The 20,409-nt window shown below is 38.0% G+C and overlaps 1 protein-coding gene across 1 annotated transcript; it reads left to right on the top strand.

Annotated features, from left to right (window-relative positions):
- The first annotated feature begins 417 nt into the window (after positions 1–417).
- LOC120168241 (transcription factor bHLH110-like) lies at positions 418–3,322 on the top strand. The gene is made up of 7 exons (XM_039177031.1): positions 418–710; positions 1,002–1,593; positions 2,163–2,286; positions 2,379–2,446; positions 2,617–2,682; positions 2,958–3,017; positions 3,093–3,322. Exons 1-7 carry the CDS (start codon positions 583–585, stop codon positions 3,243–3,245), a joined length of 1,191 nt encoding a protein of 396 aa, XP_039032962.1. The 5' UTR covers positions 418–582; the 3' UTR covers positions 3,246–3,322.
- The last annotated feature ends 17,087 nt before the right edge of the window (positions 3,323–20,409 follow it).

Below are 20,409 nucleotides of genomic sequence, written 5' to 3' on the forward strand. Positions count from 1 at the left end.
GAAGCATTCTATATATAAAAAGGGGGGTTGCGGGGTGAACTTTGGACATGCGGAGATGAGAGATGTATATCTTGAGAGAGAGCATGGTTTTATCATTTCTCTTCTCAGACCTTTGTTGAAAGTCTTGGGATTGAAGGCAGGGATCTTAATCATGGCCTTGAGGAAGTATTAATCATCTGCCTGTAATTGCAGTGACCTTTTCTTAAATAAAAACAAAGTGAGTGAGTGAGTGTTTTTTAAGCAAAATCGTGTATCGAGGGATAGCTGCAAAAAAGTGCGTGTGGATGAAAAGAAAAATAAATAATTAAAGGGGCGAGGGAGAAGGAATTGTTGAAGCTCCTCTCGCTCTCTTTCTTTCTTTTAAAGACTGCTTTAAGATGAACACCTGAAAGAGGAAATTGGAAAGAGAGGAAAAAATGGAAAAAGTTGCATAGTTAAAAGTACAAGGTGTATATGTGGGTGTCACCTGAACTGTTTTCTTTGATCAGAGTGAGATTCCTGGAAGCTAGCAGTGTAGTGAAATTTTAATTACTAAATCTTGGGATTTTCAAGCTCTTTTTTGTTCCTTTTAAATTTATCATTATGGAGTCGGAAAATCCCCATCACCAACACCAGCTTCAGGACCACCTTGTTGGGCCATCTTCTTCTTTATCTATCTCACCCCGTCATGGAGTTTCAAGCTCCCATTCTTGGACCCCAAATATTACTTTGTAAGCTGTCATTTCTCTCTATCTCTCTCTCTTATGAAGCTTTCTACAAATAGGTGTGTCTTCATACTTCACGAGCCATTATGAACTTAAACTCCCTTCTGATTTGATGTGCATCAATCAGAATTATGTATTCAAATTTTCTTATTTATCGGCAGCTTTTTTCCTCGAGAGAATATTTTCTTTTTCTTGCATTGTTTTTGGATTCCTAGAACTTGTCGTTTCACCAAGTATAGTATAGTATTTCATATATTCTTCCTTTTTACTAATTTATACACACTCTTTTATTCCTAGGAACTCCAGTGAGTTTAATCCAAATCATACTGAGGAAAGCTTGCACTCAAGGCCGAAAAAGAACATGCTAGCATCTCCTCAAAACAGTTCCATGATCCGAGACTGGGCTAACAGTTCCTCAAGATTTGGATATTCTCGTCTGCTGCCTCAAGCAAACTACTTGGAGAATAAGGAGCAAATGGATTTGAATGATCTCAACCAGAAACTATTTTTCAAGACAATATCTTCTGGTTTCCCAATGTTTTCTGCAGACCCGAATCTTTACTCAAGTTCCCAGAACTGTTCTCTCCCTGGTAATAGTTCTTCACCTAGTAGAGGGAGTTTCAGCCAGATTTATCCTAGTATAAATATTTCAAGTTTGAACCAAGTTTCTTCTCCCCGAAATATCCCAAGCTCCTTTGACATGAATTTGGAGGCCTTGGATTTCTTAAATCCTGCGAGATTTAAAAGAAGCAGTAGATTTAGTTATCCATCAGATGATCATCATGATAGTCTTGGTATATACAAAGAGATGAGCCCTTATTTTGGTCTCCATCACCACCATAATTTGCAGCAGTCAAATCAAAGGTCAGCAGCTTATTCCCCTAGTCAAGTAAGTGTTCCCTAGTCCCTATTCTTTCTTGTAGCATCATTCATTTTCTACTACAAACCATGCCTCAACTACAAAACATTATTGTAATTCCGACACTCCACTGCCATGGCTCTGACATATATATATATAGAGAGAGAATGCTATTTTTTTTCACTTAATGCATTGAACATAAATCATGGAGTTCCGTTGAGAGAGGATTGGGCGAAACCATTATAAGATCAACTAGCTAGATGTTCAGTATTTACAAGTGTTCAGCAAGTTATAACATCCCTATAATACAATCTAATACTGAATTAGTTAACAAGAATAATAAGTAGAATATGATTAATTGGTGAAACATTTTCTTAAATGATTCTTAGGAAAAAGATTTGAAAAGTTGAAAACATTTATTCATAAGTACGAACTAAGAATACCATCAAAACCATGCCTACTAAAGCAAATATAGGGGCACCCTTCAGCTTTAATCAATGTATGCTTATATCTTTACCAGAAGTTTATGCCTTAATTATTTATTTTGTTCTTTTTGGATGATCATTCAACTGATCTTTACTCTTTGCACTCCATGAAAGATGTCACCCTTCCCCACTGAAATAACAGAGGCAAAGAGATCCGGTATTTTATCGGAAGCAAAGGCGGCGGCGACAGCAGCCAAGAAATCTCGTTTGGAGTCACGCGCCTCCTGTACTCCCTTTAATAAGGTGATCAACAACCTTAGACTTTGATACTATTGATTGTTAATGTACATGTTTTCCGACCTGAAGTATTATGTTTGGTTTTGCATCAACAGGTTAGTAAAGAGAAACTAAGGGACAGAATTGCAGCTCTACAACAATTGGTTGCCCCCTTTGGCAAGGTAAAAGTGGAAAGAAACACAATAATAAACTACTACCGGTAGCTGCATATACTGATAAAAGGATTCTATTTATTAGTAATAGAACTAGTCTGTTTAAGGTTTTCGATTTGTTTAGTGGAAAATGACGAGGTTATTTTTGCATGCGGTGGTGGTGGGGGAGAATACCACAGACAGATACAGCGTCCGTACTAATGGAGGCTATTGGATACATCAAATTCCTTCAAAATCAAGTTGAGGTACCTTCAGTATCACTATCACCTTCCCAAAACATTCTCCTTGAATTTTTCGATTATTATATTTTTACTACTCTCTGACGCATTCTTAGAATATTATTTCCACCTCAATATGTGATCCAATGGAAACGGCCACTTGAGGGGTACTGCAGAGAGAAGTTAACCCTAAAATATTCAGGCAAAATAGTTGCCAGGGTTGTTTTCCACTGAACAAACTGAGAGCTCAGCCCTTACTTTCAGATCTGTACTGAATGATGAATGTATTTGCTTTTTGGCAGACATTAAGCGTTCCGTATATGAAGTCATCTCGTAACAAAGCATCCAGATCCAAACAAGTGGTAAGCGAAAACTATCTACAAACTATTGCCAACGGAAAATAACTTTTTCATGTAATTTGTTTCAATGATCTTTAGGGTTCAACGATGGAGGATGAAGATGATGCAGCACAGCGGGATCTCAAAAGTCGAGGTCTATGTCTAGTGCCATTGTCATGCCTGTCTTACGTGACTAGCGACAGTGATGGCGGTATTTGGCCGCTACCGCCGCATACAGCTTTCACCGGTTGATCTCGAGAACGACTGCCGTTGGTTATTTAATTTGGAACTTGGAAGCGAGAAGAGATATTAAACATCTTGGGACATATATATTAGGGTAAACTAACTATTTGATCACCACATATTACTTAGTTTCTGCTTTGGTCACTTAACTTGTTTTTCCTTTTAAAAATATACCTAATTTTACGTTTCGATTCTATTTTGATAATTCGTCCGTAAAAAATTAAAATTAAGTAATGATGATGTATCACCATAAGATAATGTCATGTCAGTATTAAAAACTATCATGTTAGCATCACAATTAATTTTCTTAAAAGCGAGTGATTGAAACATAATGTTACGAATGGTTTTGACAAAGATATTAATAGTTGAATCAGGCTTTCTGTACTACTCCTGCCTTTGAAGGTTTTTTGCACTGTTTTATTGTAGCAGTGATTCAGCTGTTTCTCGTTGGTCCTTATGACGACTGCTCGGTTCGGGTGCTCTCTTATTTGATGTTGGCTCCACTCTGCACAGATTTTTGTTGTCGAATGTAGTGCTTCTGTTCAAGCTGGGGCTACGCTTTGTATGGGCTGTGGTCTGTGGGGCTATGTTTAGTCTCCTTTGTCAGTTTTCCCTCTGGTGTCGTGTGTAGTTTCCCTCTGGTGTCGTGTGTAGTTTCCCTCTTAGGTGTAGTTCGTTGCTATACTCTTGTAGTTGGTTACGTGTTGTACTAGTGGCGTAATTTTCGGCTCTGTTTCATTTGTCCTTCTTTCCACCTCAAGGTTCACTCTTTTTCCTCTACTTAGGTTTAGAGAGGTTTTTTAACGAAATTCTTAGGGTGGTGTACTTTGGAACGTTTAATTCAAAGTACTCATTTTACAAAAAAAAAAAATAGTTGAATGACCAAAATAAAACTAATTAATAGAATGGTGATCAAATAGATAATTTACCCTATATATATATTATGACAAAAAACCACTGATCATCTTATTAGCCCTTACGTCGGCTAGGAGAATAATAAGTGTTAGCTTTGGCTTCCATGGAAGGAATTTGGTCATCTTGTTTAAAGTAGAAGCTTACAAGACGGACCAAAAGCTTTTTGTTTTCAATTTAATTTTTAAATTAAATTGAAAATGTTGAAATATCGATATCTAAGCAATAATAAATATTAAAATATAATATTTTATTTTAATTTTAAAAATTATGTCCTATTCGCATATATATTTAATGAATCAAACATATCGACATATTTTTCTCATAATTTTAATGAACATACTATAACTTTCTCAACAATCATATTTAAAATAATTTACATTCTCAAAATTACCTTCAGTTAGTCATCACATGAGAAAGCACCCAACACTCTCTTGAAGCATATTATTAGATTTAAAGAAAATAATATTGTTTTTTTTTGAAATTTAGAGTTTAAGCAAATGTAGTTGTAGGTTATTTATAATTAAAAAGAATTATGAATTCTAATCATTTTAAATTATCGAATAGATGTTTTTTTTTGGATAAGTAAATTTTTATTATCCAAGTAAACGTTCATTACAACACCCAATCAAGGATCAAGAAACTATGTACAACAAAAAATAGTTAGCCTATACCCCAATTGTTACAAAGAAGAGAATTGATATTATCAATTCTATTGAAATCCCTATTGCTAAGTTGAGTGCTAACAATACCCTTAATGGACCGTAATATTTCATCCACAGTACGAGTTCTTCCTTGAAAAATCCTCCTATTTCTTTCCTCCCAAACGATGTAGATGAAAGAACACCAAGCAATCTTCAATATAGACGTTAGGAGTGATTTACCTTTCCACTTAGTGTTGAAAATCAATGCATGGGCGGCTGAAAACAAGTGGGGCGGCTAAACAATGCATGGGCGGCTAAATGGTCAAAATTAGCCAATTTTTTATTGAAATAAAAATGGGGAAAATGCAATTTTAGTCATTGCACTTTAGGGTATTTTCAAAGATTAGTCCCTAAGCTTCAACTATAAATACCCTAGCTCATTTAGCTTCAAAACCATCCTAAAATCTTCAAGTTCTCTCTCAAGTGTGTTTTGTAAACACCTGTAACTTTTTCTCTTTAGTAAAAGATTTGCAGCAGTCCGGAGACGTAAGCAAATTGGTTGAACTCCGTTATCAATTTTTCGGGTATTATTTTTTCCGCTTTTATTTCGTATTCTCACTAATATGGCTATAGGGAAATTACTTGTTACTCGTTTATTTCCCAACAATTGGTAATCAGAGCTTTTGGTTATGAATTTTGTCAATTTTTTGGATTACTATTCATTACTGTTCACGTGAATAGTAAATTTCGTGAATAGTGAAATTTTGTCGGCTATACGAATTTGTCGACGGAGGTGTTCTAATACACGGTGGTTCGTAAGAATTGTCAGAAACGATCCAAACGAATCCAGATTAGAGTGGGAGCGATGGCTACAGATGAAGGGAAGGTGAAAATTGAAAAGTTCGATGGTGCGGACTTTGGCTTTTGGAAGATGCAGATCGAAGATTTTCTGTACCAGAAAAATCTATATCAACCCCTCTTAGGAAAGCAACCAGAGGGCATGAAGAATGAAGACAGGGCTCTTCTCGACCGACAAGCCCTCGGAGTTATCCGACTGACATTGTCCTGAAATGTTGCTTTCAACATAGCAAAGGAAAAGACCACGGTGAGTCTTATGGCGACTCTCTCCAGTATGTATGAGAAGCAATTGGCCTCAAACAAAGTTCATTTGATGAGGCGATTATTCAATTTGCGGATGACGGAAGGGGCATCAGTGGCTCAACACCTGAATGAACTCAACACAATCACAACCCAGTTGAGTTCCGTGGAAATTGAATTCGATGATGAAGTTCGAGCTTTAATTCTCTTATCATCTCTACCAGACAATTGGAATGCTACTGTTACAGCAGTTAGCAGCTCATCGGGAAATAGTAAATTGAAATTCGACGATGTTCGGGATCTAGTACTGAGCGAAGAAATTCGAAGGAGAGAATCGGGTGAAGCATCAACCTCCTCAGCCTTGCACACGGAGTCCAGAGGGAGAACTTTAGAAAGAAATTCAAATCGTGGCAGATCGAAATCCAGACGGGGAAAATCAAGAACGGGAAAGAAAGATTTTACCTGTTATAATTGTGGCAAGAAGGGTCACTTTAAAAGGGATTGCCGAGCACTGAAGAAAGATACCGGCGCATAGGAATCTGCAAACATGACAGAGGAGACAGATGATGCCATGATTCTAAGCGTTAACAGTCTAATTGAATCCTGGATCTTGGATTCAGGGGCATCTTTCCACTCCACCCCATGCCGAGAAATCATGGAGAACTATGTTAGTGGTGATTTTGGGAAGGTTCATCTAGCCGATGATGAAACCTTGAAGATCGTTGGAAAAGGAGACATCCGATTAAAGTTGCCAAACCAGACCACCTGGACGCTGAAAGGAGTGAGACATATTCCTGGCCTCAAAAGAAATTTGATTTCTGTAGGACAACTTGATGGTGAAGGATTTAGCACAACCTTTTCAGGCTGTGAATGGAAGATTACTAAAGGAGCACTCGTTATTGCTCGTGGTAAGAAAACTGGTACTCTCTATATAACCTCAAATTTAGAGAATATCATTGCAGTAGCAGATGCTGATGGAAAATCAAACCTTTGACACAAAAGGCTTGGCCATATGAACGAGAAAGGGATGAGGACACTTTTGTCAAAGGGGAATTTGCCGGATCTAAAGAATGTAGATATCGGACTATGCGAGGATTGCATCTTTAGCAAACAAAAGAAAGTCAACTTTGCAAAGATTGGTAAGACACCCAAGGCTGAAAAGTTAGAGTTGGTTCATACTGATGTATGGGGACCATCTCCAGTTCCATCTCTTGCAGGCTCACTATATTATGTCACATTCATCGATGATTCTACAAGAAAGGTGTGGGTTTATTTTCTGAAGAAGAAATCAGAAGTCTTTGATACCTTCAGAAAATGAAAGGCCATGGTGGAAAATGAGACTGGTTTAAAAGTCAAGCGGCTGAGGTCTAACAATGGAGGAGAGTACATAAATCGTAGATTCAGAGAATTTTGCGCAAGCAATGGGATCAAGATGGAGACAACAGTTCCCATGACACCACAGTAAAATGGCATAGCAGAGCGCATGAACAGAACTCTGAATGAACGTGCCAGAAGCATGAGGATACATGCCGGATTACCCAAATTTATATGAGCTGAAGCTATCAACACTGCATCTTACCTGATCAACCGTGGGCCTTCAGTTCCTTTGGATGGCAGAATACCAGAGGAAGTTTGGAGCAAGAAAGAAATAAACCTTTTACACTTAAGAGTGTTTGGTTGTATTTCTTATGTACACATAGATTCTGCTGAAAGAAGTAAACTTGATGCCAAGTTCAACAAATGTGCCTTTGTTGGTTATGGTGGTGATGAGTTCGGTTACCGGTTTTGGGACTATGAAAATCGAAAGATCATCAGAAGCAGAGATGTCATTTTCAATGAGAATGTGATGTACAAAGACAGGTCAACTGTAGAATCAAGTAGCTCAAATACCAAAGCTGAAACAAAGGAATTTGCTGAGTTCGAGGAGATTTCTAGAAATGATGATCAGATCAATCCTGAAGCAATTCAAGAAGAACCAGGCACACCGGAATTAAGACGCTCCTCCAGAATTCCTAAACCAACCCAACGTTATTCTCCTTCTTTGCACTACTTGTTGCTAACTGACAATGGTGAACCAGAGTGCTATGATGAAGTAATGCAGGTGGAGGATTCAGTCAAATGGGAGTCTTCAATGAAAGATGAGATGGACTCGCTTATGTCAAATCAGACGTGGGAATTAGCTGAATTACCACCAATCAAGAGAGCGCTCCATAACAAGTGGATTTACAGGATTAAAGAAGAGCACGATGGGAGAAAATGCTATAAAGCAAGATTGGTTGTCAAAGGTTTTCAACAAAAAGAAGGTATTGACTACAATGAAATTTTCTCTCCAGTCGTGAAGCTGTCTACAATTAGACTGGTATTAAAAATTTTAGCTGCAGAGAATTTACATCTTGAGCAATTAGATGTAAAGATAACTTTCCTTCATGGTGATTTGGAGGAAGAAATCTATATGAAGTAGCCATAAGGCTTCATAGAGGCAGGCAAGAAAAACCTGGTATGCAGGTTGAAGAAGAGCTTGTATGGTTTAAAACAAGCTCCAAGACAGTGGTACAAGAAGTTCGATAGTTTTATGGGTAGCAGTGGTTTTACCAGATGCCAAGCAGATCATTGTTGCTACATCAAGAGGTTCGACAACAGCTTCATCATTTTATTATTGTACGTTGATGACATGCTCGTTGCAGGCTCAGACATACAAGAGATTATAAACTTGAAGCAAAATTGTCGAAGCAGTTTGCTATGAAGGATCTGGGCGCTGCAAAGCAGATTCTTGGGATGAGGATCAAGAGAGACAAAAATTCGGAGACTTTGATGTTATCACAGGCTGAGTACATCAACAAAGTACTCTCTAGGTTCAACATGCAAGATGCTAAACCAGTAAGTACACCTTTAGGTGTTCATTTCAGACTCTCCAAAGAACAGTTACCAAAGACGGAGGAAGAACGAGCACACATGGTGAAGGTGACGTATGCCTCAGCAATTGGAAGTCTCATGTATGCCATGGTTTGTACTAGACCAGATATTGCTTATGCAGTGGGAGCTGTTAGTAGGTACATGAATAACCCAGGCAAGGTATACTGGGAAGCAGTCAAATGGATCCTCAGATATCTGCGGGGTACCACAAACAAAGCACTTTGTTTCAAAGGTGGAGATACGATACTGACAGGCTATGTAGATGCTGACTTAGCCAGAAATGTCGACATCAGAAGAAGCACTACATGGTATGTCTATACTCTCGGAGGAACTACAGTGAGTTGGGTTTCTCAACTACAGAAGATAGTTGCTTTCTCCACAACTGAAGCAGAATATGTCGCTGTTACGGAAGCCATCAAGGAGATGGTTTGGCTCCAAAGTTTCTTTGAAGAGTTAGGCAAGAAACAAGAAAACAATGTCTTGTATTGCGACAGTCAAAGTGCTATCCATCTAGCGAAGAATCCGTCTTTTCATTCCAGGACGAAGCATATACAATTGCGATATCATTTTATCCGGTCTCTTCTGGAAGATGGGATTTTGAAACTTGAAAAGATCAGTGGAGCTCAAAATCCGGCAGACATGTTGACAAAGACAGTGACCACGGACAAACTGAAGTTGTGTTCAACTTCAGTTGGCATGCTAGAGTAATAAGACCAGAAATACTGCTGCATTGATTAAGGTGTGAAGACATATTAAAATCAGTCTTCAAGTGGGAGATTGTTGAAAATCAATGCATGGGCGGTTGAAAACAAGTGGGGCGACTAAACAATGCATGGGCGGCTAAATGGTCAAAATTAACCAATTTTTTATTGAAATAAAAATGGGGAAAATGCAATTTTAGTCATTGCACTTTAGGGTATTTTCAAAGATTAGTCCCTAAGCTTCAACTATAAATACCCTAACTCATTTAGCTTCAAAATCATCCTAAAATCTCCAGTTCTCTCTCAAGTGTGTTTTGTAAACACCTGTAACTTTTTCTCTTTAGTAAAAGATCTGCAGCAGTCCGAAGACGTAAGCAAATTGGCTGAACTCTGTTATCAATTTTTCGGGTATTATTTTTCCGCTTTTATTTCGTATTCTCACTAATCTGGCTATAGGGAAATTACTTGTTACTCGTTTATTTCCAAACACTTAGAAGTTGCCCAATTAATCATATTTTCCCATGTCATTTGCGGTTTGAGAAGGAGGTTGAGGTTAAGAATATGCTTCCACAGGCTGGTTGCAAAATGCAGTCAAAAAAAAGGTGGTTTCTCGATTCCAAAGGGTCATTGAAAAGAGAGCAAGAAACATTAGTAGTAATTCCCATTCTAGATAGTCTTTCTTTAGTAGGAAGTCTATCAAGGATAGCCATCCATGAGATGATGCTGAATTTCGGGATGTGTATGGGAAACCAAATAAGCTTATACCATGGGACTTTGGAATGCTTAACTCTTATCTCATCCCAAATGATTATGGTAGGCTTAGGAGTAGCATTAAGAAAATGAAGAGCTTCATTTCTGAGTTTCAACAGCCGTTTAAAACACCAGTTAGCAAAAGAACGTGCTGTTATGACTCTAAAGTCATTAGCTTTAATAACATAACGGTAAGTCCACGCTATCCATAAAGATCCATCTCCAGCAAGGAGGGATCTAATGAGCTGCATCATAATAGCCTTGTTCCAAGTTTTAAGGTCCTTTAATCCTAAGCCACCCTCAGATTTTGAGCAGCAGATGTTAGCCCAGCGAACACGAGCTCCAGAAGCTGCTACATTTGAACCCTTCTATAAGAATCTTGAGCATAGTTGATTGATAGAGTTAATAATAGCCTGTGGAAAGAGAAACTGCCTACACTAGAAATTTGCAATATTAAGCAGAACAGTTTTCACCAGTTCAAGTCTTCCAGCATAACTTAAGAATTTTCCAGACCACTGGTGGATTTTGGCATTGATTTTGTCAATGAGAGCAGAACAATCCTTAATAGTAAGCTTCCTAGTGATTAGAGGAACCCCAAGATACCTCACTGGAAGAGAACCATAAGAAATTCCAGTTGAATTCTTAATGAGATCAAGGGTTCTAACAGATATACCAACAAAAAATAGTTCATTTTTTGCAACATTCAATTTCAGACCAGACATCGAATAGATGTTATTCATTATAAAAACAAATGATTTTACTTTGAAAAAGAAAAGAAAAGAAAACGTGGAATTAGAATGAAGGGAGTAGAGTTTTCTCTTCGGATAGAGAGAAAGGGTGAAGATTTGCGCATTATAATCAAGAGTGGTCCAATGTTTCTCGATTGACTTTGCTCTCATCGTAGATCAAAATTCGAAATGATCTGATCTTTGTATACTTAATAGTTGCCTGTTTGGGAAATCTTTTCAGGTGCAAAATTTTATCTATCGATTTCACTTTAATCCATGCTTTGATTCTATAATAACTAATTTTTTTTAATTGTCGGATCATCCATCGTCTTTAAATTAAGAAATTTTCTTTATCAATTTAGTTTCTAAAAGCCGAGGTCTAACCGAAAAAACGTTAATGAAAAATTCATTTAAGATTCTCATCAGGAAACTAAAATCTATAAATGATATACACCTGACATTTTTTTTGTGGTATAGGTGGTGATCGGGGGAATATGGTTTCGTTGCAAGGACCGGTTATTTGCTCTGCCTTTCAGAGCAAACAAGTTGGGGTTAACTCGCTGATGGTAAATAGGCATTTCTCGTGGGCAAGGTTGCTTACAGGTGATATATGGGGTTACAGAAGAGAGATTGACGGAACGAGTAAGTCTCACAAATTGAAATTTCAAAATTTCAAGATCATGCTGCTTTGTAGTTTTAGAACTGTTGATTTCTGGAATGCCGAATACAAGTCTCATTTTAGTTGGATCATAGCTAGGCTATTCAAAATGAGAAATGTTGCTGCAAGGTTATTCTGTTCCAGTAATAACTGGGACCAAATTCGAGCCATTGGATATGAGACAAGATTCGAAGTAGGGCTGAGAAGGTCTGTTGGCACCTCCTTGTGTGGTTTCCTGGCCACATCCCAAAATTCTCACTGATTTCATGGATGGCTATCTTGGATAGATTGCCTACAAAAGACAGATTAACTAGTTTTGGTATAGCAACGGACAGTGTTTGTAGACTGTACTGCTCTGGTCTGGAATCCCGTTGTCACATTTTCTCTGAATGTTCTTATGCTTATGAAGTTTGGTATGCTATTTTGGTTTTATGTGGTCTTAACCAGGCGCCTATTGGTTGGAATGCTCTTATTCAATGGTTGTTGCTTAACCTTAAAGGAAAATCCTTGCTGGTGCATATTCTCAAGCTGGCTTGGACTGGTTTTATCTACTTCATTTGGGAGGAACGTAATCGGAGGCAATTTAGAGGGGTGCATCGCTCGATTGGCGTTATTGTTGGTAGTGTTAAAGAATCAGTTAGAATCAAACTGTACAGGAGCCCTATGAATATACTAGATATTGTAAATAGATAATTGTGTATAGATTGGGGTTGGTATAATGCCTTGATTTATGTTTGTAGCAGCTTGGCTGCATTCTTTTGGATGAATGGAATTCTACTTATCCAAAAAAAAAAAAACAATTTCAGTTCATCTTCAGATTGGAATGGAAGCATGGGTGAGAGTTTTGACGAAAACGATGAAAATTATATTAATTCCAGTGTGGTTGAAGCTGGTATGTGTGTGCTAATTAAGGCAAAGATTACTTATTGTTTTGTTCTTCTTCTTGTTGTTGCTGCATCCTTTAAATTGAAAAATAACTTGCGTGCTAATTGTTGACTGATATATTTCATAATTGTTTCATATAGATGAGGTGAAGTATGAACCTAATGGAATTATGATTAAAATGAGTGATGGTAGTCATTTAAGATGTGTTCATACTGGGCATCTGCCCAATTATGTACCCCATCATGCCATTATTCTGAAGATGGAAGATGGGACTGGGCTTCTTCTACCAATCATCGTTTGTATGGGAACATAATTCTAATCTTTTGTATCTATTTATTATCATTCTGTCATGGTGGGAGGAGAAAGGAGAGAACACGAAGAGGGTAAGAGAGAATTGGGGGAAATGAGACGAGGGTTAGAGATTGAGAATGAGGGATTGGGGATTCTGGTACGTGAAGGAAATAAAGAAAACTTACCTCTGGAGCAGATCAGCAGGAGTAGATTGGATATGAAGCAGCTGGAGCGGCCCAAGGGAATTAAAATAGCTGAGCCCAATAGTCCATATCTGCCAAACAAATGAAGAAGGAATGAATTTGTTAGATTCAGTTACAAAGGACAGCCAGCTGGCATCCTTAAGATTCTGATAGATTATAACTAAATAAAACGAGCTGTGATGATGTATTTTCCTTATGATATGAATGAACATGCAATTCTTCTCTGAAATCTCTAAAATTTCTCTCTATTCCTATTACCTATTTCTCAAATTCCAGTCTATCTATCCCAAACCATAACAATTGGCATCGAGAGCTTCGGTTCTGGCAAGTAAATCACGAGCATGACAAAGAAAAATCAGAGTATGGAGGCAGATTTAGTTGGGTTACAAAAACAGATGGAAGAATTGACAATATTGGTGAAAAAGGGTAATGATGATGCTAATCCACCTAAATGGTGGGAGGCCCAAGAGAACAGAATTACTGCAATGGAGACTAGAATGACTACCAACCAAGGATATGTGGAAAAACTCTTGAAGATTTTAACTGGCAGAGATGGAGAACAAGAGCAGTCTGAAGGTGATCAGGTAAACACTCCTGATAACTCTAAAAATGGGGAGAAAAATCCTATTTTGGTGACTGTAGTAAAGGATAAATCAAGATTCACTTATAAAACTGATGAACTGGGAATATTGAAAGACAAGCCTGATGCTTGTTTAGCCCTTAAGAATGGTTCTAGGCCTGAGAATTAAGTGGGTGAAAACAATAATAATAGACCTATTATAGGAATGGAAGCTGAAAACAGGAGACCAGGGAGTTCTTTTAACGGTGTAGGGACTATGTGGCATAGACCCAAAATTGAGTTACCATTTTTTGAAGGGATAAATCCTAGGGGATGGTTGCAGAAGTGTTTGAAGTATTTTTCCTTATGCAATGTTCCTGTAGATTAGAGGGTGGAAGTTGCTACTATGTATCTTACAGGAAAAGTTGAAAAATGGTTTGATGGCTATATTATGCAGAAGCATCATGTAACATGGCATGAGTTTGAAGCTGATTTATGTCATAGATTTAGTGATAGGTCTTTTTCTGACATTGTGGAGGAATTCACTAAGCTTACTCAGAAAGGATCTGTTGAAGATTATCAAGAAAGGTTTGAGGAGTTGCAACCACACATGCTGTTACAGAATCCTACTTTGGGCGAGGAGTTTTTTGTGTCACTTTTTATAAGTGGACTTAGAGAAGACATCAAACATAGAGTAAAAGCTTTAGATCCTAAACATTTATCTGAGGCATGTAAACAAGCTAAGCTCTATGAGTTATCTGTGGAGTTTGAAAACAGAAAGTTGAGACATTCCTTTAAAGTCCCACCCTACCCAAACCCCATTATTACTTCCAAGACAACTTCAGTACCACTGCCTACTAAATCCACACCAAATTCTAATCCTAAACAGAGTCTCATTGATTATAGAAGGCAGAATAACCTTTGTTTTAAACGTGGAGAAAAATTTCAGCCAGACCATCAGTGTAAAACAAGAAACTTCAATATGATGATTGAAGAGGAAAATCCTATTCCTACAGAATCTGTCCCTACTGACTCAGACCAGAGAGGAAAGCTTGGAAATTTCTATGAATGCAATTACTGGTGCATTAGTCATAACACATTGCGGATTCAAGGGACAATTCAAGGCAGACCTTTGAACATACTCATTGATAGTGGTAGTACACACAGTTTTTTGACACCACAATGGGCTGATGCTGGCATTCAAGTCCTAACTCCATACCCTTTGGCTATTACAGTAGCTAATGGTCAACAACTATATAGTTCAGCAAGATGCAATAATGTGGAGTAGTAGATGCAAGGACACTTTTTCATACATGACTTTAGACTCCTTAAATTGGGGGGAAGTGATATGGTGTTAGGGGTTGATTGGATGAAGGTCTTTAGTCTAATTTTGATGGACTTCAATCAGATGACAATGAGCTTTCAACATCAGGGTGAGAATATTATTATACAAGGGCAGCAACCTTCACTGTTTTTGCAGCAGATTTCAAGTGCTACCTTACTGAAAATGACAGCCTCAGATGAAGCTATATTAGGACATGTGGTCTTGTTGAGTATTATGGAGACTCCTAAACCCATTCCTACAACTCTTCAACCTCTTTTAAAGAGGTATAACACTATTTTTACTGAACCTAAAGGGTTACCACCTAGAAGAGCTCATGATCATGCTATTCCTCTCAAACTTGGGTCTAGTCCTATCAATTTGAGACCATACAAATTTCCTCATAACCAGAAAACAGAAGTGGAACAGCAAATTGCTGTTATGTTGTCTTCCTCTATTATCCAGCCAAGAAAGAGTCCCTTTGCTTCTCCATGTCTTTTAAGTAAAAAAAAGGATGATACTTGGCGGTTTTGTGTTGATTATAGGCAATTAAACAATCTCACAGTAAAGGATAAGTTTCCTATTCCTGTGGTGGAGGATATATTGGATGAGCTCTATGGGGCAGTTTATTTTTCCAAGATTGACTTAAGGTCAGGCTATTGGCAAATCAGAATTAAGGAGGGGGATATCTACAAAACAACATTTAGGACTCATCAAGGGCATTATGAATTCAAGACTCAGGTGGAATACTTGGGGCACATTATTTCAGCAGATGGAGTAACTACAGACCCTAGTAAGATAGAAGCTATGAAGAATTGGCCTCTTCCTAGATCTTTAAAGTCTCTGCGTGGATTTTTTGGATTGACTGGTTATTACAGGAGGTTTATTAAAGATTATGGTTCCATAAGTAAGTCTTTGACTCAACTACTTACTAAGGATAATTTTCAGTGGACCACTGCAGCTTTCAATGCTTTTGAGTTGTTAAAATAGGCTATGTGTGTTGCTCCTGTTTTAGCCTTACCTGATTTCAGCAAAAGTTTCTGCTTGGAAACAGATGCTAGTTCAGGAGGAATTGGTGCTGTGCTATCTCAAGAGGGCAGACCTATTGCTTATCTAAGTAAGGCCCTAAGTCCTAGACATGCTGCCCTCTTTATTTATGAAAGTGAATATCTTGCTATTTTATTAGCAGTTTCTAAGTGGAGGCATTACTTGGAAAGTAAGCCTTTTATTATTAAAACTGATCATGAGCCACTGAAGTATCTACTGGAGCAGAAACTGACTACCACAATCTAAAAGAAAGGGTTGACTAAGTTGTTGGGATTGGACTACTCTATACAGTACAGAAAAGGTAAGTCCAATACTGTAGCAGATGCCTTGTCCAGGCAATGGGAAGATGCTAGTTACTGTCTTGCTATGGGAACTACTTTTCTTATTCCTAGCTGGGTACAAGATGTTGAAAACAGCTATAAAGAGGATAAATTAGTTGCTGATTGGATTAATATCTTGACTGTGTCACCTAATGCTGATCCTAATTGGAAATTTTCAAAAGGGATACTTAGATTTAAAGGCAGAGTTTACATTGGTTCTAATGGATCTCTTAGACTCCAAATTCTTCAAGTTTTACATGATTCCCCTCATGGAGGTCATTCGGGGACTCAAGCTACTTATCAGAGGATTAGGTCCTATTTTTATTGGCCTAAGCTTAAAGCTATGGTAGTCACTTATATCAGATGTTGCACAGTTTGTCAGCAAATTAAGGTGGAGAATATATCTAAACCAGGACTGCTACAGCCCCTTCCTATTCCTCATCATGCTTGTGAGGTGATTACTATGGATTTTATTGAGGGCTTACCTACTTCCTTAAGAAAAAATTATATATTGGTGATAGTTGACAAGTTTACCAAATATAGCCATTTTATGGCATTTTCTCATCCCTACACTGCAGCTGAGGTTGCTAAGCTATATCTAGACAATATCAACAAGCTCCATGGTAAACCTAAGATGGCTATTTCAGATAGGGATAAAACATTTACTAGTCTCTTTTGGAGAGAGTTAATGAAACAGTTGGGTACTACAACTCTATTCAGTACTACTTACCATCTTGAAACAGATGGTCAGACAGAGAGGGTTAATCAATATCTTGAGCAATATCTAAGAGGACTATGTTTTTTACAACCTAAACAGTGGGCTAAGTGGTTGGCTTATGCTAAGTGGTGGTATAATACTACCTACCACACAGCCTTAAACCTAACACATTTTCAGGCTCTATATGGTTATAAACCTCCTACCATGGTTTGGCAACCAGAGGCTACAGTGCATTCTGTGGGTGAATTTATGAAAAACAGGGAAGAAATCAGGCAATTGGTGAAACATCAACTAGAACAGGCTACTAATAGAATGAAGCAACAGGCAGATAAAAACCGTACAGAGAGAATACAGTTGGGGATAAGGTTTACCTGAAGTTGCAACCCTATCGTCAAATATCCCTTGCCCTGAGAAAATATTTGAAGTTAGCAGCTAAGTTTTATGGGCCATACAAAATTATTGAAAGAATCGGAGAAGTCGCGTATAAATTAGAATTACCAGAGAACTCTCGTTTGCACCCAGTCTTTCATGTCAGTATGTTGAAGAGACATATTGGGCCAGCAGCATCATCTTCGACAGAGCCTCCTGTGGTAGATGAAGAAGGTCAGTTTCACATAGAACCAAGTCAAGTTTTGGGCAAAAGAATTATCAATCGAAACAACAGGCCAGTTACTCAGTTACTCGTTCGATGGACTAACCTGGACGCTTCGCATGACACCTGGGAAGATTATTCGGTGCTCCGTGGTCAGTTTCCATCTTTTGATCCTTGGGGACAAGGATCCTCTCGAGGGGTGGGTATTGTCATGGTGGGAGGAGAAAGGCGAGAACACAAAGAGGGTAAGAGAGAATTGGGGGAAATGAGACGAGGGTTAGGGATTGAGAATGAGGGATTGGGGATTCTGGCACGTGAAGGAAATAAAGATAACTTACCTCTGGAGCAGATCGGCAGGAGTAGATTGGATATGAAGCAGCTGGAGCGGCCCAAGGGAATTAAAATAGCTGAGCCCAATAGTCCATATATGCCAAACAAATGAAGAAGGAATGAATTTGTTAGATTCAGTTACAAAGGACAGCCAGCTGGCATCCTTAAGATTCTGATAGATTGTAACTAAATAAAACGAGCTGTGATGATGTATTTTCCTTATGATATGAATGAACAAGCAATTCTTCTCTGAAATCTCTAAAATTTCTCTCTATTCCTATTACCTATTTCTCAAATTCCCTTCTATCTATCCCAAACCATAACACATTCCCACTCATAATTGATTTGATGTGAGTTGTGGTTTAAATGCAGTGAAGATGCTAAGTGTCTTGCTCAAGGCAGCATTGTGCAATGTCCGAGTTGTATGTCATCTTTTCCTCTTCCGCATTGAGTCTGGATTCTTATTTTTCTGGCTTATGGGATATACTGCGTTTGGGGTTTTCACTTGGTTTTGTATAGAATATGAGTGCTGATGTATGCTATGGCCACTATTTCTAGGTTAGACCTACGCTTTATCATGTTATTAAGGAAATGATTGAAATGATGGGGTACTCAGTATGATTCCTATTCTTGTCCCAATATTTCAACAAAAAAATATTTTCATTCTGTTATTACTTACCATTACGATTGACATCGGGGTTGTGAATTCTGATAAAATTTTCATTCTTCTGCAGGTAAAGCTTGTTAGAGTTACTAAAAGAGTGCACGGGGCATATTTCGCTCAACTGTACCTGACAAAGGTATATATCTACTTCATGTGCGGACTGTGGAACAACTGTTTGCTCTCTCTATTCCTTTCACTTTTAGCGAATATATATGATTTGTAACACTGGGATATTCATGTAGTCTTCACTCATTGTAGATGTCACAGGAGGGTGATGAAACAGAGTCCATCACTTTTGACCTTCGGCCTTCTGATGCTATCAACATTGCTGTGAGATGCAAGGTACCCTTTATCTGTTATTCTCTAGTATGATTTTTTTTTCCATTCCAGATATTTATTCCAGTTTCACGATTAAGGATACCTGAGAGCATTCGAGGGCATTGTTTGATTTTCTCCCTTTTTCATAGTTTATAACCTCGCAGAAATTATAATGATAATGGAAAATTGGCTTTCATCTGTAATAGAGAAGCAGTCATATGGCCGTCCATCAATGCTTTCTCATTGACCCCATGTTTTTCCATATTGTTTTGGTTTTCTTGGCCACCAAAACTAGACATTGTCATGTGGAATATGGTTTACATTATTTTTTTGACAACGGTTTTTGTGTTTGGTTCTGGATTGATTACACTTTTTACCCAAATGTGAAAGCTTTTTGGACTTATGACCTTGGAAGCCTACCTGATCTGCTTTGCAGGTACCTATACAAGTGAATAAGTACTTAGCATATAGTGATGGAATGCGAGTGATTGAACCAGGGAAGCTTTCCATGCAGCCCCCTGCTTCAGATATCTTGCCACATACTGAACTAGACCAGTTAGTCTCGAAACCCCTTTGGAGATCACATTTTCTTTCTTTAGTGAGTGAATTAGACATTAGAATTTGTCACAAGATTCCCGTTATCTGAATGCAATGTGCTCTGATTTATGTTTCAGGCCAAGTGGTCAGCGTTGTCTCGATTCAGAGGAGTTCAAAATTGTCAGCGACTTAAATGAAGCTATTTCTCAGGAACGCTACAAGGATGCTGGTACTCTCCCTCTCTCTGATCATTTGTGTTTCATATATAATTCTACTGTAAAAATCACAACCCTTCACCTTTAGTTTTTGACGTTCCTTGTCTCACTGCCTGAGAGATTATCTTGGTGAATTGCTATTCTACATATAAAGCCTGTCTTTTGTCCGAACAGAATATGTATTTAATTGATACGAGGTGTTGTGTGTGTGGGGGGGGGGGGGGAAGGGGGGGGGAGGGGTTCAAAAAACGATATTGTGTCTCATTTAATTATTTGTAAATATCAATTACAGAAAGTGATAATTTTTAAATTAAAGCTATAAAATTCCATCATGATTGTATCAAATAATCATCCTTAATTATGATCCATGTTTTTTTTTTGTTGTTGACTGGAGTTCTTATAATGCTAGGTCGAGCCTTGTTCAATTAGAATTGTGGCATTTTTCTGTTAATTGTTAGTATTATGTATATTGTGATTCTGCTGCTCCTTGACAGCTGATTTGAGAGACAAACTTGATAAGTTTCGAGCTGCAAGGAACTCGAGGAAAGATACGTAACAGGTGATTATTTGTAATTAGTGAATCTTGAAGGGGTTTTAATTTATTGTTGTTGGAAAGCTGAAATCCATGGGTTCAGCCGGCAGCGAGCAATCGTCTCTCCCCATCTTCTGCCAAGTTAATATGCAACAGAAGTCCCTGAATATATAGTATTATATGTAGATGAATAATTTATGTACATGTACAGTTAAAATATGGGTGAAGGTTATTTGT

The sequence above is a fragment of the Hibiscus syriacus genome, unplaced genomic scaffold (assembly GCF_006381635.1).
Source record: "Hibiscus syriacus cultivar Baekdansim isolate YM2019G1 unplaced genomic scaffold, ASM638163v2 tig00111715_pilon, whole genome shotgun sequence".
NCBI lineage: Eukaryota > Viridiplantae > Streptophyta > Magnoliopsida > Malvales > Malvaceae > Hibiscus > Hibiscus syriacus.

What these genes read in the sequence shown, in the direction of transcription:
- LOC120168241 (XM_039177031.1), top strand. Translation starts at nt 583, where the DNA reads ATGGAGTCGGAAAATCCCCATCACCAACACCAGCTTCAGGACCACCTT. An exon ending in CGCCTCCTGTACTCCCTTTA is followed by an intron (nt 2,287 to 2,378) that starts ATAAGGTGATCA and finishes TTTTGCATCAAC; the next exon opens with AGGTTAGTAAAGAGAAACTA. An exon ending in CATCCAGATCCAAACAAGTG is followed by an intron (nt 3,018 to 3,092) that starts GTAAGCGAAAAC and finishes AATGATCTTTAG; the next exon opens with GGTTCAACGATGGAGGATGA.